This window comes from Pygoscelis adeliae, unplaced genomic scaffold (assembly GCF_000699105.1).
Source record: "Pygoscelis adeliae isolate BGI_AS28 unplaced genomic scaffold, ASM69910v1 Scaffold67, whole genome shotgun sequence".
In the NCBI taxonomy this organism is placed as follows: Eukaryota; Metazoa; Chordata; class Aves; order Sphenisciformes; family Spheniscidae; genus Pygoscelis; species Pygoscelis adeliae.
In genome coordinates this window covers 1,939,035-1,960,779 of record NW_008825271.1, presented here as the reverse complement: position 1 = coordinate 1,960,779, position 21,745 = coordinate 1,939,035, and the positions used below count along the sequence as shown (strand labels likewise).

Sequence of the window (21,745 nt, the reverse complement as noted above, 5' to 3'; positions counted from 1 at the left end):
TAAGATTTTTGTAAAAAAAGTAAATAAATGGTCTGTGTTGTTTCCACATAGTTGCCTCAATGGGGCAACTAGTCTGAGGAATAAGTCTTGAAATGTCAGCTGAAGATAACTGAGAATAAAATGGAATAACGTAGAATAAAAAAACTCTCACACCAGCTACTCCTTCAAATATGCTACAGAAACTGATATAAGAAATTGTTGAACTGCTAACTCTTGCCCATTTTCTGTTGCTTAAATCTTCTTAGTGAAATGACAAATAGAAATAAGATGCCAGGGTATGGGGTTTTGGTTGGTTTGTTGGTTTGTTTGTTTGTTTTGTTGTTTGGGTTTTTTCAAAGTTTTTTTAATCTGACTTTGTTACCAGGTAAATTAGTAGAAAGTGTTCTGGAAAATAGATTTAGTTGGCCCATGAATGAATATAATAAATGGGGAAGAGCAGACTTGACTTTCTGAGATTTTAATCATACCTCAGAAGTCTGCTGGAAGAGTCATCAGCATGTGAACAAGGATGATCTGTTTTGTGTAGTTAACTCAATTTCCAAAAAGCTTTCAAAAAGGCCCTTCATCAAAGGCTTTTAAAAAATAAGAGGATGAGTGGGGTCATCTCTTGGATTAATGGCAGATTAGATGTAGAGTACAGAAGATGTAAGTAGTCATTTGTTAAAGGAAGAATTATACTTCCAGAAGGGTCCAGAATAATCAGAATTAAAATGGAGTGTGAAATTTTGCGGAAAGATCTCATCATACCAAAAAGTGAAAGGCCGTTGAGATTCAGTGTCAGCAGACACAAAGGAATACACATGGGGAAGAACAAACCTATTTTTCTAAATGAGGAAAGAGATCTTTCAGACATGTGGATAGTTCCCTGAAAACACCAGCTTACTACTTAATCAAAATAAAAAAAAGTACATACAGTTGAGTAGTTATTCTTAATAGTCCTTGCAGGGCTCTTGATGAATAGGTACAGGGACATTGTTCCCAAAGTCTGTTTATTCTGAAGTTTGTGACTATGATTTTAGTTTTACGGAAGGGTTTGTGATGGAATTTTTTCCCCTTCTACAGAAAATATAGAAGACATGGGGTTTTTCTATAAATTTGGGCCCTTAAGAATTATTTTGAATAAGTACTTCAAAATGAACGCAAACCAAAATGTCATAGTGCAGGTGTGTGAATGGATGGCTAAGCCGCTGCTCGAGTGCTACGTGGAATCCTGATGACCCGCTTCAAATGAATGATACAGTGCAACTAGAAAAGGTGGATCACAGGCTTTGCTCAGAGATACAGGGTGGTTTATGTAAGAAAGGAGGTTATATAGACAATGATTCCCAAGCTTCAAATGGAGATGGCAGGAGTTGCGCAGTAAGCATGCAGACGTGTAAAACTATGGGAGACATGGGGAAGATGAGTAGGAAATACTCCTGTCTTTTCTTAGGTTAGGAACAATGACATTGTTTGGCAGTGTGTTTGAAACAAAAGGAAGGTTTGGGGGGTTGGGTTTTTTGCTTTGCTTGCTTGGTTTCTTTTATGAATGTATAATTTATTTAGAGATATTACCAAAGGAGGCGTGGTACTGTGTATATGAATTCTGGCTCAGGAAGAGCCATAAGGAGACAGTAAATGGAGTGGTCATGTCAGGAAAAATACGCTTATGTGTTTGCTACACGTTTTCACTCCTGGCTGCTGTTCACGATTTCTGCAGGTTGAATACATCTTGGGCTTCACCTGGAATGATCATTCAGTTTCATGTTTTGCAGTTTATTGCTCAAGCTGCACTCCTTTAAACTCCATGCTTTTTATTATTGCTGCTGAAGAGAGTAAAAAAAAGCAAAAAAAACCCACCACATTAATTTGCTCAATCTGTATTTCACAGTTAACTGACAATTGGATCGCTATGAAGAAAACGTCGTTTATTTAGCTCTGTATTCATAAATGTCTGAGGTTAAAGTAGCATAGCCTACATAGTCTTTTTGAGTGTTACCTTCATAGTAAAATCTCAGCTGAATTCTAACATTCAAATGGATATAGCTGCCCTAAATTGTTCCAGTAAAATATTCATTGTCATATTCTATGTAATTGAACTTAGATAGAACATGGTATAGAATTGCATAAGGTTTTATGAGGCTTAATCACCCTTATTTATCATTGTAAGATCAGATCCTCTGCTACCCAAACTCCATTTGATTTCATGATCAAGAAATGAAATACAGAGCTGTTCCTTTAGATATGTCGTTTGAATGCTGTAGTTGCATTGAAAGAAGATGTACATAATGCTGTCTGTTTCTGATATGACCATAACTTCCAAAGCTGATTCAGGATTTTACTGATTTGTTTTGTTCCTACTGGAAAGATACCCTGTAGTGAGACTCTGCTTGTGTTGAGTCAAGGGGGCTGTGGGAGGTCACTCTGTGTTGCCGTGTTATGCTTTAACGGGAATTTCTGAAGCACGGACTTGCCCTCGCCCTTGTGCTGGGCTTGAGCAACAGCTGGCACAGCAGTGTGACATGAGAAGCATGCGAGTTAAGTATGACCATTGCCTGCGGTCGGTGGCCTCTCTTTGGGAGCATTGTCAGGACTCCAGCAAGACTAACCGGACTGGCACAGCACCAAAACAACAGATGAGCCAAAGAAGCAAAATCAATGTGCTTTGCACATGTAAAGAATTGCAGCCAGCCAATTCATATCTCTCTTGGTGTGATTGAAAGGAATTGATATGACAGAAATAAATTGATACAATATGTAGAGCTAGAGTGAACGCAGAAAGGGAAAATAAAACACTGGACAGTCGTACCGTGTCATACGGTATCATGGTGTAAATACATCAGGGGACCATCTCTCAAAGATGGACCAGTGACTTCATTTTGACACCTGAAACAAATAATGCAGTCTCAGGTTCTCTGCCTCATGTTAACATCATTAAGACTGTCATTAAAACAACAACAACAACAACAACAACAATAATAATAATAACAACAACAACCAATATAACTATTCATGATCTGACAAAAAACCCATTTCTGAAAACACAGTCTGTAATGTCCAGAAATCTACTCACATGAATAATCTCAAATATCTAGATGCTTTTCCTTTTAATAAAAGTGTGTGTGTCATGATACATGTTAACCCAAGTGGGGTCCCAGTTCAGAGGTAGATAATGGTGTTTCTCTACAAATTTCCAGTAAGATCCACAAAAGTACTTAGCGCTTTTCAGATGCCAGGTGGTATAAAGTGAACCGTAAAAGACATCCGTAACCATGTACGTAGTCTAGACTCCTTCAGTGCTGGCATAAAAATCCTGTACATGTTAAAATAGCCTGTGTTTTCTCTGAATGTTCTAGTTAGTTATCCAGAAATTTATTAATTTTGCTGTATGAATCTGCTGCGCAACTGAAAGGAAGCTTCAACTATTATGGCATTTATGTAGCTTTCTGAACCGGATACTCAGTTTTAAATTTCTTAGTTTGGTTTGTTCCAGGATGATATTTCTAAAGAAACTACAACCTAAGTAATTGCTGATTTTTGCATTGCCCTAAGTTGGTAAACAATCTGCTTAGTATTGGAAATTCAGCACATTTATCAAATGAGTTTTATAATATTCTAATTTCATGGTACTATTTTGGCAGCATATTCTGTTTAGTATCAAAGTAAAATTGTAGTAAATTTATCTTCCATAATACTCGGTTAGTTCTATTTATAGTGCTTTGATTACAGTAAGCACAATATGCCTATTTGTTCTGAAGTATGAAGAGGTATAAAGTAAGTTTTCAAAATGGAAACGATGATGCTTTTTGGCCCTTACGCATAACCTGCTGCAGCTGTCTTCACACACGCAGTACAGTTTGTCATCTTGTGACCTGATCTGATGAGAAACAGATTTGCTATTATGTTTAGCATTTTCCCAGATGGACAGAATTAAACTAAAATAGGAAGATACTAGCACTGAGACATAGCAATCACTGTCATAGACTACAACTGAAAATAAGTAAAAGGGTGATAATTTGAAGAAGTACAAAGATGATAATTTGAAGAACGTTCTGACCATAAACATGTACAATAATAACAGCAGATCCATAGTGAATATACAGTTAAATCCTGGACTTTTTTACAATATCAGAGAATATAAGTGAGGAACATACAATGGACACTTTGCACACAGCTGCTTTTGCATTTTCATGAAGTACACCTGGAATTTAGACTTCAAACATTTTTGATTACCTCCATTTAATAAAAGAAAGTAGTCTGAAGATGCAGCATTTTATTTACAGAGCATGCTGTGTCTAATAGTTCTCTTTAAGAATAAGCTGTTAATTGACTTCTCTTTTTATCAGGTATTTGCAGAGTCTTGGACAAGCCTGTTATGAACATGCTCACTACAACAGAGAGCAGAATTCTTATCCTTTTTTTTTCATAATGAGATCATGAACAACATTCATAAAAATAATGAGAATATCACTACAATATCTAATACTGTATGTAATATGTAGTACATATAATTTATTAAACTCAACAAAATGGCCTGAAAGTTGTAGTGTATAAAGGTAGCTTACGAACACATGCGTAGAGCATGTGATTCAGTTATTTGGAGTGTTGACTAGTATTTTCATAGCATCACTGTTCTCATTGGACTGATAGCCTTGATAAAATATACAGGTATAAACTCATTTTGCAGAATGATAAGGAACCAGAGTGTCCAAGGATATTGATTTAGTAACTGGAAATGGTAAATGTTACCTAGCAGAATTTTAAATCTATGGTCATTTAATTGATTCTGGTTGGCACTTGAACTCAGCTATACTTATAGGCCAATCTGTTATTCTCTTACACTCTATAAATATTACAAGGGCTGCAAAAACATGAGAAATATTTTGCGTACATGATCATAACCAGTATTATAAATAAGCTTATCTTTCTAAACATAAGAATACATGGGTCAAGTATCTACTGGAATGTGGGGATAGTGAAGAGCCTGAATTGCGCAGCCCCAGAGTATTCAAAGTTATATTAAAAAGCCCTACTTCATGGGGGGAAAAGTTTCTTCCAGCTTTGTAATTACAGTGTAGACTCAGAATACACTGATTGCACGCTCTGCTAAAAGCAGGCCATCCTTTTCAAGTCCCTTCGTCTTTGGTGTCTGTTGTTGTGACAATTCCAGGGAATTCTGGTTTTCAGGTAGTTTCTTTTTTACTATAAATCGCTACTGGACTGTGTCTCCTCTTCCTCATTCACCTTGAGAAGCTTTTCTCAACAAACGTCTTGGTCTTTCCATAGCAGCCTTGCACTGTACTACAGTTTCACAGTAGATAATGAAACATTTCAAGCCTCCTAAGGAGTAAAGGTGATCTGTTTCAGAATTCACACTGTCTGATATGCATTGCTGTTTGCCCCTGGACTAATAAATAACCCAGCATTCCACCAGCTTTTCCTGCCCCCGCACCTTTCAATGGGATGCTACTTCTTTGGTATCCTCCGCACAAGCCTTCACTGACATATTTTGGCTCTTGCACAAGAATGTGATTTTTTTGAGCCTTCTCTCCTTCCCTACTTTCAGTAGTTACTTTCTGGAAGAACTGTATTCACTGTTTTGGCAACAGATAGTTGGTTCTATAACATTTTTTATTCTGTTAGTACTGCATTCAGACAGATGTATGGGATATTGAAATTACCCAAGCCTTTCTGCAGTTGAATACTTTTTTCTCTTTTATTCCTGTATGGTATTTTCTTTCTTCTATTCACATTCTCAGTTGGTATTATAGCAGAAATGTCCTCAAAATATAATAGAAACAGAAGAAGCACCAAGCACCGTTTGTCTTTTACCTTTTGTCTTGCATTTGCAGAACAAACGATGCCTGTGCAGATACCATGCAGCAAAATGGTATTATAAAATCCTAATTCTACACTGTGTTCAACAAGAAAAAGAGCTCTCTGCTGCTTGCAAACCCAGTGTGGTGTAGAGTGGATGGAATATAGACTGTTTATTATCACTTCTTTTACTAAACAATAACATAAAAATGTGGGAATTGCTAGCATTTCTCTTTTACTAGACATTTCTGGGTAACTCCTGCATACACATTGATGTACCTGCATAGCAAGTTGCAGGGAAGATCTTGTCTAAGGACAGTCCTTGCTGAGATGCTTGGGTGCAGATGAAGTCTTCTGTTTGGTGGCAATGGTTGTATCGCCTGCATTCTGCAGTTAAGTTTACCTAACTGCTGCTAGCTTAGCTTAATACTGAAAATTATTTAAGCAAGGGGTGGAAACGATAGGTACTCTTTTCTCTAAAGCTGGCAAATGCATGAAGGGTACGGGTCCAACCCTGATATCATAGTCTCGAGTATCCCAGCACAGTGGGTCCCCCAGAAATTGCAGGACACGCTTTTACTAAGCTGCAATGGTCTGCATAGGAGCTGATAATGTGGAGTATTGATTTACAAGAATCCTGTCCCACTGGCACATGTTAATCAGAGTTTCACTGGTATGTGGCAAGACAAGGGAAAAATTACCTTAGCGCTAGATTTTTTTCTCCAAACTGTAATGACAGTTATGGTCTATGAGAAAATTCTTGCACGGAATATAGAAGCTAAGTGCCTGAAGAACTACGCTGCGCAGGAGAGGTCTGTCCCTTGTGTGGATGAGGAATATCCAGCTGGGTGCATGACTGCTTTTTGCTGGGAGAGATGCACTGTGATTTTTAAGTCTTTGGAAGCTCTGGGAGGCAAAACCTTTCTTCAAGCTCTCACTAGTCCAAGGGAGGCCTGCATTGCCTCTTAGGCAATACCAAGTGCCAAAGCTCATCTCAAAAATCTTTCCTGCTTTAAGTTACCATACACTATTACAGGTTTCATTGCTGTATTGGCTTTGCATGCTTTTTAAAAGCTATTTTTGTAATAGTCTTGTAATAGTCTGTAATAGTCCCATAATGGTTATGGGACCTCGTTGTTTTCCTTCTTCCACTGTGTATTCCACTAACCTTTTTTTTTTTTAAAGTTAAAAAGGGGAAAGTAGGAGATAGCAGCAATTTGAAACCATGCTGACAAAAAGAACTCAGAATAATGTAACTAGAAATTGAGGTACAATAGCTAATGCCACATCATTTTTAAAACAATTTTTTTTAAATAAAGACCTCACTTTGATAAAATAATAGTGAAGTTCTTAATACTTTAAACTATATTTTTTATAAGTAGATATTTTTGCTAACTAAAATGTTAAATACGTACTAATAACATTGTGTGCTGAGGCCTGTATTCTGGGATGTATTAGTATTTTATTTGCAGCTAACATTCCTAAACAGAGATCTATTAGTAGGTATTGAGTATAATGCTGCTATACCTTATAGCAAAGAAAAATTCCTGTGAGTTTTTCCCTAAAGGAGATGGTGCAAGTCCCAGCTTTTTTTCTAAATTTGAATCTTTCATAAGATCTGTACAGAGTACTGAAGTAGTATGTAAGCAGGTCCATTATGTCTGCCAGAAATGGGGTATCTCTTTTTATTGTAGTTGTAAGTATTTGTGGTTTTACGTGTGAGGAATGTCTTGTTTCTTTTTCACATTCTGTTAGAGCAGACGATGAGCAATATAATTACTTTGAAAGGTAATTATTATAACTGAACATTTAACTGAGGAAAATGGACTTCACACTCTTTTTTTTGTCTCATATTTGTGTGTTCATTTGGAGTTGCAAACACATTAGTACAGACAGAGTTCAAGTTTATCACAGCGGTTGATAACCTTTTGAACCCCTGAGCTCTTCATGGTCTAAATAAATTCTACACTTTTATACTTGTTATCGTCTGTTAGCTAGAGGCCCAATTTTCTTATTTTTAAACTAAGGATGAAAGTCTTGTGCAAGTATCACTGTATTCCCAAAAGTTTTCTTGTTGTATGGCTTGTTTTTTTGGGGGAAAATAACGATACTCCAAACCAGTAAATTTCCCAAACTTTGTAAATATGTCTTTGTACTAGAAGGATGTGAAGATACAGTGCTTCGTTTATAGTTGTATGACCAGCCAGTTGGCTGGTTAGTTTCTTGGGTTTTTTTTTTCTTCAACATTTCAGTCTTTTCATTTGAGTTTCTCCTCTTGGATGTTTATCAGAACAACATAAAAATATGTGATTGACATTTCATCTCCAAATAAGGTGTTTAGACTTACATGAACTCACAAAATTTTCTGGGGGCAGCTTGCAGACTGCCTCATGGACCTGAGTTTGGCTACAGTTTTAGCTGTTAAGTTCATTTTCACTCAAGTTAAATTGAGTTATAGTCAATGGTTATATCACTAAGTGGTAACTATTTTCTTTCCTCCACCCTGCTAATACCAGAATTGCTGCTGTTTTGGCTGACATGGGACAAAAGATGTATGCATGGGAAGGGTGCTTTACTTTTCCTGTGAATGTCTGTTGTGCTTTCTTTTTCATCCTCTCCAAGATCAAGAGCTCCACAATAATGCTTCTAAATTGATATTTCTCTAATGTTGTTTTGTATGAGTAAAATTATAACATTTCATAGCTGTTCCTTAACTGAAAAGGAATGACCTGATAGGATCTTCAGTAAAAATGCTTAGAAGATTCAGAAAACAATGAAATGGACTTCCGTGCAGGGAGCTGTTCACATTTCTATGTAATGTCTTTGAATCCATTAATTTGTTTATGCTGCAACTTAGAATATGTTATTGAAAATACCACACATGACAAAGGAGAATTGAGTTTCGTTACTTGGATGTAATTATCTCACACTATGTGAAACAGTCTTTTGTCAAGAGCAAAGTAAAAGCATTAAGCCTATTATAAGATCTGTTTTGATGTTTTTGTAGGATGGAATAAAAGATGAATGCTCAGTGCTGAAGCTGCAGCTGAAGGAGAGAGATGAACTCATAGCCCAACTTCGTGAGGAGCTGGTAAGCAGGAGAAGCAATTGTTTAAGTTCATTTACCTGATAATGTCACTCATCGAGACCAGAAACTAAAGAAATACAATTTCATACCCGCTACAGAATAGCTAGCCTAAGGCTATGTTATTCATTCAGATAAACACTGATAACACTGACTAGATTTCTAGGGACTTGTCAGCCTCTGAAGTGGCTACTATCTAGATGCACTGCTAGTAGGAGTTTCTCTTAAAAGATTGTGTTGACAGTTGTCTTGCAGTATCAAAGAGGCAGAGAAGTAGCACAGCACTGTATGCATATGGCAGAAATCTTGAAGGGCCGTGCACATGTCCTGATGAATTGTGAATACTTCTCCCATGAGCTGCTCTTCACATCTGCAAGATTGTTCAGTAGAAAATGAAATACTTTTTTCTCCATAATAGATGTCTTTTAAATTAAATAAAACAATAAATATTCCCATGCTTGCTGAACCTTTCCTTTCCTTCCATATTTTTTCTGAGGTAAAATATGTGATATAGCAATTAAAAAAACCTAAACACATGAAAATGCATTTTATTGTCCTATTAAGACTGTGCTAACGTAATTTTAAAATTCCATTTTTGATGGAACGTGATTAAAACAGGTATGTCTTCAGTAGTCTTAATTAAAGGAGACGGATTTTTCCGCCTCCTCTCTCACAGACAGAGAACTTAAAGACTCTGCAGAGAAAACATGTAGGGTCACCACATTCAGGAAGGTGTTCAGCACGTACATTGCTTCCATGGAAGTTGCAGGTGTGCAGGCACCTATGATTTTGTATAAGCACCCTTTGTGAGGTGAGGTTGTTTCCTTAATTAGACCTTAATATCTGATCTAGCTAAGGGGCTTTTTGTGCCTTTCTGTCTCATGCCTGGTGGCTAGCTCAGAACCTGGACAGAATGAATTCAGGTCCATCCATTACTGCATCTTTTATATACTAACCAAAAACACCAGTATATTTTTACACCAGCACAAATAGCTAAGTTTCAAGTTGCATGGGAAAAACGTAATGCTGCTCAAGGATGAAAGATTCCTTTGCTATATTAACATCTGCAAAATACATACAAGTCATCAATATTCTTTGTTTCATATCTGACTACATTAAGAAATGATGTATGATGTAATTATTATCTAAAATTAAATGACAAAATGGGACACAGGGAACATCAAGCTTCTGCACAGTCCTGGAGCATTAATTTTATATCAGTCTGGTTCAGAACATATGCTATTTAACTGGTCGACAATTTTGTCAGTGTAAAATTATCCTGTATTGATACAGTGAGCTGTAGCTCATTTGCTGTTAACTGTTGTCAAAGTTCATCTGTATATATGTCAGTTGCAGCAAAAAGTCCCACAGGGAATTTAGTTCTCCTCATAATAGACAGAAAAGTACATCTTCCTAGGGTCATGAAATAAGGATTTCCATATGAGTGAAAATAAGTATCATGGATTTAATCCATGAGTAACTGACTTCAGTTTTCATACTCTAGGACTTCTAAAAGGGTACAGGTGGGAGCACATTTAGTCATTTGAAATTAAGTTTTGAAAGGATTCAGTATATCTCATTTACTTCTATTGAACTAAATAAAGCCAGATTGGGAGATGACTATCACAGAAGCTGGACTTAAGGTTATGAACCCTACTTAAAAAAAGTAGTGGATGCCCACAGGATTGGAAAAAAAGGATTGTTGTGCGTACACATGACCAGCAGTGTATTTTTTAACCTCTACTGTGTATTGTCCTGCAGTACTATTTATCTGTAAAAAGTTGGGGGTTTTATTTTGTGTAAGGGTGTAGTGTTGTAAGAACTGCCAGGATTTCTAGAGCAGCTAGAATTAAAGTGACGGGCTAGTAAAAGAGCTCAGTAAAAAAACACACTTAGAACTTGTGCCAGAACTGAACATTTTGACAATCTTCTGGAGGCAAAGCAACTGTATTGCTTTGCCAGCATCCATGGGATCAACTAAACTAAAGTCTACTTGTCAAAGGACCTCAGCAATCGAACAGGGGAAGCACCAACTCAGCTTAGGCTTCTCTGAAGTTAGGCAGCTATGGAGCAGCTCTTTTCAACCACAGTTTTGATCTTAAGCATCTAAAAAGCCCCGATATACTTACAGTGAGCCCCTGTTGTTTCCTTCATGCCTGTAATGAGCCTGTATGAGGCTGAGGATGCAACTTGAAGTCCTCTGAAGAGCAACAGGGCTCCGGTCCCTCTGGCCACCACTTCTTGCACTGCACATCCAGTGTCCTCTTCATGGAGGTGCCCTGGGCCCTGCCACTACGGCACTGCTAAATATTGAGGCACACCAAAAGATACACCCGGGGTTCCCATTCTCTGGTTTGCTCTGGGGCTTTTTGCAGGGCTTCAGGCCCTTGGGGAAAGCCCCTGCTGCAGCTTTGCTCACTGTCCTGCTGGCTAAGGAAGCCACTCCAGGTGCCGGGCAGTTGTTGCGATCCCCTTTTTTGCATTTCTCTGCTTTCCCAACGAGAGCTTCATGCTGTTTGCTCCTCATTGCTGAGGTGCTTTAAGGAGCTGCATGTGGTAGACTGTTCAGGGAAAGTAAGCTCTCTTTTTAGAGCTGTTAAAAATGAAATAAATTTGAAATGATCACTAGAAAATGCTGATAAAAATGTTTTCTTTACTTACATAAAATCAGCCAAAAATTGATGCAAAACATGCTTTAATATTCTGCAAATCCTATGGTTATTTATGTGTCTGTAAGACTAAATATTAGGAAAGTGAATGTTTACAAAAGAGAAGTAGAATGGTAATTTTTGGCTAATGAAAGTGTATGCCTTTTCACTTAGCTACAATATATTGCAACATAGCACTTGATGGATAACTACCATTTTTATTCTTCTGTCTTAGGGCAACCCGTGTTCAGACCATTGTCATTCTGAATACAGAAATTTAACGGTTGTAAATACAACCTGCCTGTCTTAAAATCCTGGCATCATTACATTAATTCAGAGATAGCACTTTAACATAAAAATCAACTTGAGTGGGAGTCGGTTTTGTACTTTTTGAGAGATGTATATGAACGTCTGTACTTTTGTTGTGGTTTTCCGTTAAGTTGAATGCTTGCATGTAGGTTTAAAATACCTGGTTAGTTAGTTTTTCTGCAGAACTCTGCAACTAACCTAAAGCGTACTTCAGGTAAATTTTGGCTCTTCAGGATCTTTTGTCTCTTTCTTTTCTCTAGTTTTTCTAGAGTTTTCTAGTAGTCTTCTCCTCCCGCCTTTGATCTTTTTAATTTTCAAATACTTCAAAAAAAGTATTTCTACCATATTTGAGTGCATTATGAAGGAGAACTTTAACAGAGCTGATGGTGGAAAACATTGATGGAGTGCGAGCTGACCTGCTGTAAATTGATGAAGCTGCAGAGCACCTGCAACTGTTCTCTCTCCTAATTGCTATCTAGCTCTCGAAGGGAGAAAAGGGTAAATCTTTGAGGAATGAAAATAGGGGTTTAGATGTTCAGCTACAAGACCCAGGTACAAAACATAAAATGCAAGGAGCCCTCACCTATCTCTGAGCAAACAAAGAAGAACTTAGAAAAGTAGTCCCTCGCCAGTTTTTTTGGTTTGTTCTCTTTTTAATGATAATGTTGGATTGACTCCCTTGGTCACCAGAAGTGTGTCTGTCATCTGTGGAGGAATAAATAGAGGTAGACACAGCAGTGGAATTAATTCTTCTATTCTCTTATTATCTCCTGAAAAATACCTGTTTCAGGAATTGTAGGAGAGTTTGGCTTCCAAGATGTCAGGCATCCAAAATTGCTCTAAAGTTCTTCGGAAATGGTGAACCTGAGCAGGAACTTAAAATTTGGGTTCAAAGCATTGCTTTGTCTCAGTGCTGTACTCGTTCGTGAAAATATCCTCTTACCCAGACAATCAAAGAAACGAAGTGAGTCCATTCTGCAGGGTTTGGTAAAAGGAGTCATTTGCTTGCTCTTGTTCTCTTTTCCCCCCTAAAATAAAAAAAATAAATTAAAGTCTCAGTTTTCATTGGACACAGAAAGATGTTTAAAACCTCAGCTGTCTCCTACCAAGCTCTACCCTGAAACTGCACCTATGCGTACCTTCTACAAATCAATCTTTTTCCACTACAGCATGAGCACTTAGGATGACTTTAAGCAGAAAAATATTTTCAGGGTATAGTGGCAAAAATAACGGAGTGCTGCTTACAGTAACATTTATTGTACTGCTGTCACTGGTACAGCGGCATTAACACTGAAAAATGAGCGTTAACAACATTATTCTTTCAACCTTGATGTCCCTGTGTAACATGAGTCATGTGTTGTCCCATCGAAATGAAAAACGTAGTGAGGCGGTTTGGGTGGATTGTGAGTGGAACTGGAGGCAAAATTAGGTTAGGAAATGAATCCCCCTTATAGCCCAGCTAGTGGAGGTATTTTTCTGCTGTGGAGGTGGCTCTTTATCAAATGTTAGACTTTACATTTATGGAATAGCTAGGTACAGTGCTCACTTAGCTTAAAGCTAAGTGAGCTTTGCCTCAAGCTGTAGAAATTAATGCTTTAGGACTAGATATTCTAGAATCAGCTCAACACAACATAACTGCTCTTTTTTTTTGTTTTATCTTTGCAAATTGTAAACAAGTTCTACTTCCTCATCCAAAACCTATGTTAAATTATTTGGGGGGGGAGACAGATTTGTGGTGTTCGGTGGGGGGGTTTTGGTGGGGCTGTTTTGAGTTTTTTGGGTGCCCTGCGCCCCCAATAGAGTGTATTCCTGGAGGGCAGAAAGATGGCAAGCTTAGCTCTTTCCTGTAGGTTGATTTCAATAATGGGCAATTAGCCAATTGCTGCAGTTTTGAAGTATCGTGAAGATGAGTACTTGTTATCCAGCTTTGAAGTGTAACAGAAAGCCTGAGATGCACTTAAACCCTGCTGATGAACTGTTTATGAAAGACACTCGGGTTAAGTATAAAAATCACCTCAAAATGTAGTTATGCCAATATAGATACCTTGAATTTGTACAGTCCTAGAATCATAACTTATTTCGACAGGCTAAGAGTGAGATTTGGATAAATAAATTAATGAAGTCATGGTGAATACCACTTTCTGAATTGTTAGGAAAAAGACATTTGGATTAGTCCACTCTATTTTCAAAATTTTAAAAAAGTCACCCTTGAAATTTTAAAGAAATGAGGTAATTCCTATTTGAAAAGAATAATAGTCCTTATACTAAAAAAAAAAAATTTCTAGATTAATTTTTACACTGAGTCCCCAGTTGCTCTACATTCTGCTGGTTTGTAGTATTATTTTATGAGGGGATATTACAGACCCATAGGTGATTTACATAAGAACAGGCAGTTGTAAGTACTTTCAAATCCTCTTTCTTCCTCATATTTAGGAAACATTAGGAGCAGAAAAGAAACAGATTAGGTTTACTTAAACATTATTAAAGTGTCAGGCTTCTTTCCCCCCTTTTTACAGGAGAATTAATTGCATGTATTCCAGAAAAGGCTTATCTGAGCTGTAATTACTCTCTGAGTCAGTTCCACAAGACAGACATGGAGTGTGGAAGTGTCAATATCCTATGACACACAGTGGGGATTAGGCTCTGATTCCTTGTCTATGCCAGTCCCTTGATGAGAAGCTACCAGTCAGATAGGATCTTTAATATTCCTTGGCACTTATGGAGGTGATTCTGCATATGAGTTTAAGTCCCTATTACAAACTGTTGTCATATCATAGTGTTTGGCATAGATAAACGATTATGTCATTGGCATAGAATAGTGTCTTCCTGGTCTCACTGAGGTTCTGCTCCCGAGTATTTCATCAAAATAACACTGCAGAAATGAGCAAATCTGAAATACAGAACGTGTCCAAAGTCTCCCTTGAGATACAGTGCTGAGGCTTACGTTCCTTTAATAATAATGCACCGCATATCCTTGTCTTTGGCAGCAGTGTCACTTGTAGACTGCTGGCTTCATGAGACGTGTAGGCGTTTTACTGGCAGGTCTTAGTAGAAGCAGGCAAATATGATCTGGCCTTACACCGAAATCTCAGAGAACTTCAGTTTTTGGTTTATGTGAGAGACAAAAAGTAGGTCTCAACGTCACCATTCCTTTTTTCACTTCATTTTTTTTAACCAATTTGAATTAACCAATTTTAACTCTAATGAAAACATAAAGATACCCAACTAAAGATCAATTTTAGGTCAAATGGAGATGGCAGCGTCTTGGAGGTGTGATGGGAAGGAAGACTTTGTATGTTGTAGTTCATCGGCTTTGTAGATGTTACATACTTTTGATTGACATCTATTTTGAGAGATTCAAATTTCTCCTTAAATGAATGATGGTAGATTACGGTATATTATATTTCCTACGTAGCAGCATATAGTGTAGCATTTGTTTTATACCATGACTGTGTCAAGGTCAAACTAGAGCGTTAACCCATGTCCTTGGAGCTCTGTGGAGCTAAGCTGCTATGCCTCGCCTGAGGGGCTGACTGGAGCAGTCCTCACCTAAGACTTGCAAGGGGAGCTTTCGTGGTGCAAAACAGGATTTATACCAAGGCTTGCTGGGTAATTGAGGTAAAGGAAAATCTGTGTTGTGTTATAAGTGCTAGGAATAAAGGTTATGAAGAAGGCAGCAAAGAGCCAATGTGATTTTTGTATAGTTTTGGTTGCTCAAAATCCTGGATTTTTTAAAAATTCAGTTTGTGTTTTTCATATATACATACACATGTGCGCACACACACATATAAATATATATATACAGAAATATGTATATATTGATACGCAGAAACATGCACGTGTTCACACACACACGCACTGTCTCTCTTATTCAGTATGCTTCTTGGTAGTTACTTTCCACTCAAGAATTGCTAACATTTTTAAGATAAAGAAGGCTATAGAAGGAAAGTTGGCTAAAAATATGGAAATTTACTGTTGCTTGACATGGCCCTATATTCCTGGTATTGGATAAATTCTCAAAGAAGTACTTAAGAGTTTAGCTTGCATGAAAATGATTGCTGTCAGTATCATCTAGCGACATGCTATTGCATTATGTGTGTTAATAACAGCAAAAAGAAAAGTACTGTTGCCTAAAACAAATACACATATGCTGGAAAGCTTGTTTTGCTTCTTAAGATCAGCAGTTTAATTTGTATGACTTCACAGCTTCAGTATGTTGCTAAAGGCATCTGTGTGACATATTTTTGCTGCAGTCATACAATGCGGATGAGTTTTAGATTAATAAATGCTTTATCCTCAGCTCTGCACAGCAATGTTTAATGAATCAACTGGTACTGTTGTTTCTCTCAATAATTAATTTTCTGGTTGGGGAAATATTTTTGCTTTTGAAGATGTGGAGATGTCTGTCTGTGCAATTCACTAGGGACCTAATATAAAAATGATGTTTTGCTCTGCCCCCCAGTTATAATTTAGTGTTTTGTCCCGTTTCCTTTGCCATACCTGGGCATGATTCACAGAAAAGTCTGTGTATACATGCTGGTATAGCAAACGTCATAAATGAAGAATCATCTGTATTTTAATAGCAAAATACCATTTTTGTTTACATTCTAGTGAAGTTCTGTAAGGAAACAACAGTGTTATGTGGTTTTCATCCTCATTTTTTTTATAATTTTGCTGAATATTTTTTCCTTCACTTACAGTGTATTCCAGCATTAAAAGACATTAAATATTTTTGTCCATAAATGAGATATTTTTTCCATAAATGAGAATTTTTATAAAGAAAAATAGTAAACATTTATTTGTAAATACTTTGATGTAAGGACTGGGAAACTCTTCTTAAGACACTGAAAGGCTGAACTGCAATCTCTGTCCTTTCCTAAATAAATAACCTAACAAGAAATTAGCTGTATTATAGTATTTGTTAGATCTCACTAATATTGCTTCACAGAAACTGACTCTGTAGATTCTCTCCAAGTTTTGTATGATTTTTTGTCATTCTCTTAGTACTTAATTTCAGTTTGAGTGTAAGGAAAAAATGTTATTTCAGGTACAAGAGATTTAAGAGTTTTCATTTAACCTCTGTTTCAAAGACTGAGAACTTTCTCACTCAGGATACTTTTTATACTATGGCGTCATGAATACTGCATGGTTCAAAGGATGCTCAAACACTTCCTCAGGTGCTCTGCTTTCTTTGAGACAGAGTCTTTAATGATTTTAAGTTGTGTTAGAGCTGGGACGTGTTTGTGGAGTTTTCCTGTAACTTTCATGGAAGATACTGCTGTATATCCAGTTTGTCTGTGTGAAGTCTTAGCTCTGAAATTGGGAATGTATTTCTGTTATGTCCTTTTCCATACCTATTTCAGGTTGATTTGGTCTAGAGGCCAGGAAGTGGACGGAGTGGAGAGATCAAGGTGACAAATTTTCCCATGCTTGAGAGAAATGAATTAAACAGAATAAAATGTTATTGATCTTCTGGATTTGAGTAGCTACTGGACATCTTGGATGTCCTGTGGTATTTTTCCTAGGATGGGAGAGAAGGATGCTGATGCTATAGATAGCTACTGGAAGTGGTGCCATTTATTTCAGAGAATTTAGATAAAATCCTATTTTTTTGAGCCTAGTAGAAATCTGACAGCAAGAGGTAGGTTTTGGTCACAGTGCCAAGCCTCTTTCTTCCATCCAGCTCTTTAATGCTCTGCTTTGGGTCTTTCTTCTGCTGTTTTGATTTCCTGCATCTTTCTTCGTCTTTTGAAATATTGTTCCCTCTTCCTTTCTATAGAAACCACACACAGTGTGCATTTCTTTTAATGTCCTGTGCATGTTTTATCTGTTGTGTGAGAAGTTTGACTTGATGCCCGATTCTGGTTTTTGGGTGGAGGCTGCTATTATTTTCAAGCTCAGTCATTCGGATTGATGTTCAACTGTAATACCTTTGATTCTCGATGAGATTTCACCAGTATCCCAATATAACAAGAAGGGGATGGATTCTGTGGCAAAGCTTTCATAAATGACCTGCTTATTACCCTGTATTTAAACTGGGGGTTTGGTGAGATAGGCAGCGGTCTCTACAAATGCTTCATCGCCCTTCAGGAAGGAGACAGATGACTGAAGCGCTGTAATGTGTTCGTGCTGAGTGGTAGTAAAAAGTGCCATGTGGAATATCATTGATAAACGGCGTGTTACAAGACTATATAAAAAGCCTGACTAGTGTCCTAGCAGCAAGCTAGCTTGCAAATTTCTACTTTCATTGGTAAATTCTTTCAAAAAATACTGCTCAGGTAATCTCCTTTCATATTTTGGCTCCTTTGATAATTTAAGTGGATGAGCTTTTTATTCTTCTTTGTACCTTGATTTAGAAGAAGGTAAAAAGGTAATATATGGTCATCGTCAGAAAATAAAATAAAAAACAATGATCTTACTGACTTTTAACCATATATTACATTTAAATTATAAGGAGTAGAAAATAGCTACTGGTTAATAGTAAATTAACTTAACCTCACACATTATACGTTTATTTGGTTTGGGGTATTCAATTCTGAATATTTTTTCATTAGGTTGCTCTGTATGGCTAGTAAAATAAAAGCAATAAACTATTTCTTGCTATTCTTTGTTGAGTTCAGAATATAGAGTGAAAATACATCTTTTGGGGTTTGGTTGTTTTGTCTTTTTTTTCCTAGAGCTATTGTTTATGAATTTTTCAGAATGTTTGAAATGTACTTAAAATATTTTGGAGTTTTCTAGTAATAATGCAAGACATTTATCTTACATTTCCCAATTTGACTTACAGATGATACTGTTTTTCGCAAATGGAACTCTCGTGATTTACCAGAAGAGTAATAGAGTTTGCAGGCTGTACTATTTATCAGAATTCACTGATTATCAACACAGGACTTCATAAAACCAGACTTTCTCACAGTGTGATATTTGTATTCCAGCTTACAAATGAGGGTTTCACCAAACAATGCTAGTTGGGCAATAGGATGCTGTATTATTACCGTTTTGGAAAGACCAAGTGGAACTATTGTACTAGTAGTACGGTGATGAGAAGGAAGAAAAATAAACTATCTGTATGTAAACTTGCTTCAGTGTGGTTGGTGTGCTTGTGAAGGAGTTCAGGTTAATATGCTGGAAAAATAAAAAGTGCAATTAAAGGATAATGTAAAGCAGCAGGAGAGCTCATTTTATTTTTCAGCTGAAGTGCCTATTTATCGTATTCCTTTCAAGAGCAGGGTGATAGATTCTGAAAGGAAGGGTGGTATAGAGAGGACTGAGAGTTTTTAAATTGTCACTAGACCCACCTTTGAAGACGACTGCAAACATGGGTGTGCTCAGCCTATAGAACTTGCTGTGCAAATGATCCTTCCTCATTTAGCCAGTGTGAATAAGGAAGCTTAGATCAGTTTCTGGAATCTTGTGGAATTTATTTTGTTGCATCTTGTTTAATTTATGGAAATGGCATTCAGTTCTTAAGGGACAAAGGTGTTTGCTTTTTTTTCTCCCTCCAGTTCAGAACCACTGGGATGATGTGGTTTATCAGCTCCTTTCTCTCTACCCTCTCTAACCCTTCTTTCTACTAGAGAAGTTTAAGACATCTTCTCTAGTACTATTTGATCTTTATTTGTCAAATCAGGTGAGATATTTTATTTGTCAAATGAGGTGAGAAGGACCTCAGGGGTGCTCTAGTCCTACCTCCTGGCTGAAAGCAGGGTTCACTTCAAAGTTAGACCAGGTTGTTCAGGGCCTTTTCTAGCCAGTGTTGAAATTCTCCAGGGGTGGAAACTCTGCAGCGTCCTTGGAAGACCTCTCTAACCAGTCCTGTGAAGAATTCTTTTTCTTCTGTCCGGTAGGAGTTTCTCTCACTGCAACATGCGCTGTTGCTCTTTGCTCTTCTCTGTGCCCATCTGAGAAAGATCTGGCTGCTTCTTCTCCATACCTTGTTCAACAGTGGAAGAGAGCAAATAGATCCCCCTTTAGCCTTCCCTTCTCTAAACTAAACAAACCCAGATCCCTTAGCGTCTCCTTGTATGTCATTGGATCCACCATCTTAGTGGCCTGCACTCTCACCAGTTTGCATCCACCTCTCGTACCGGGGCCCCCAAAACAATGTGTGTTATTTTCAGATGCAGCCTCCACAGCACTGATTAGAGGGGAAAAAACAGTTCCAGCCATTTGCTGGTTGTGTCCTTGGCACAGTAGCCCAGTGTACTGTTAAACTTCTGGTCTTAGAGGCTGAGCGTAAATCATATTATTATTCAATATCATAATCAAATTCCATCATAATCAAATTATTATTTACATTATTGTATTTTAAGGAGTGCTGGGCTAATTGAAAACATGATCATTCTTTCATGTGGGTGTTATCCAAAAATCTAGCTAGTTATCAGACTCCTAGCATGTCTTCTAATGCTATCAGATGTCAAGCTACTATTTAGAAACTTATTATTTAAGAAACTGTAAAATACGGATTCAGGCCAGGATAGGGAATTGATACCATGTGCGATGTATTGCTGAATAATATTTTCCTATTAGTGGATAAGGTGCAGATACTGGTTTTTCAGTTGGGAAAGATGCCTGAAACCCAGGTAAATGTTTAACTCTGAGAATGAGGCATTAACATCTCTCAGAAACAATCATCACAAACACCACCTTTTCTACCAGATGCTGTAGTGTTTCCTTCCCTAAATAGATTCATATGCTTAACGATAAATTAAACAAACACAGAAAAAGGAAGATTCAAGACAGGCCTGTATTCTCCTATACATACTGTTTTGCCTGTGGAAAGGGTTAAAAGTACAATGTATTATGATTTTTAGATATACTGATAAGTAAAACAGAATAAAGCTTTGCTGTTTGCTGTCAGAGTCTGTTTGGAAATAGAAATAAGCCCTAATAGTACAGGGCTTATTCTTTCATGCAAATAAGTTCAATATGAAGATCTGCTTTATAAAACACCCTATGAAATGATCAATGGCATGTCAGAGAAAATTTGAGTAAAGAGAGATTAAATAATGAGAACGGAGTTCTGCTTCAAGCAAGCATACATCAGTTGTATTGATTTGGTATTTGTGCAAATTTTAATTACAATTCTATTTTTAGCTCTACTTAGCCATCCAGAGGCCTTTGGGAAGGGATAAGTATAGATTAAAAAATCAACCTGTTTATCACAAGCACCAAATATTAAGTCTTAATTTTGTTCTCTCATGTCTTTTCCTATACTGCTTTATTGATATGACTGAGCCCTGGACTGAGAATTGTCACCTGAAAAATAATTTTTTATTATTTTTAATATGAAAAAAAAAATCACATTATTATAACGTGAAAGAGTCAAGTCCAGCCTGCTTGTTCATTTAATCTTTCATCAGGTTGCTTAGGCTGTACGAAGGGTGGATATTAATGACAAATGATGATTTGGTGGTATAGATGCCTGCCAGTAGGAGCAGGATTCAGCTCGTTTTACATAAGTTAGTAATCATCTAATAGGTAGTAAGGGCTTTGACTCACTGTGGGTTTGAGCTAGATTTGATTCGATGACTTACAAGTGAAATACTTTGGTGTTTCTGCTGTCTAGTATTCTTCCTCTTAAAATGTGAGAAACTTAGCCATGGAGAAGCTTTTTGGGTTGTGGTGTGGTGTTTTGGGAGTTTTTTTTTGTCCGTCCCCCTGCCCCCTTCTTTCTGTCCCTTTTACGTGTAAAAAGGCTGGTGAGCATCAATTTGATTTTTCTTAAGCAAGGACTCTTATCAGCGAGTTTGAGTAATTCAAGTGAACTCCAGCTTGAGGGTAAGCATTACAAGTGAATATCCCAACAAGACACTTTATATACATATATAAAATCTCTACACGAACACTGGCCTTTGGGATAATCACACAAAGACCTAGTAGAAGGTGTCCTATAGAGCTGAGAATC

The 21,745-nt window shown here is 37.2% G+C and overlaps 1 protein-coding gene across 1 annotated transcript in view; it reads left to right on the top strand.

Moving 5' to 3' along the window:
- Positions 1–21,745, top strand: part of CCSER1 (coiled-coil serine-rich protein 1) — a 670,454-nt gene that overhangs the window by 317,323 nt on the left and 331,386 nt on the right. Inside the window, exon 8 of the mRNA XM_009329761.1 lies at positions 8,804–8,887. Coding sequence (XP_009328036.1) covers positions 8,804–8,887 — 84 coding nt within the window. The remainder of the gene's footprint in view (positions 1–8,803; positions 8,888–21,745) is intronic.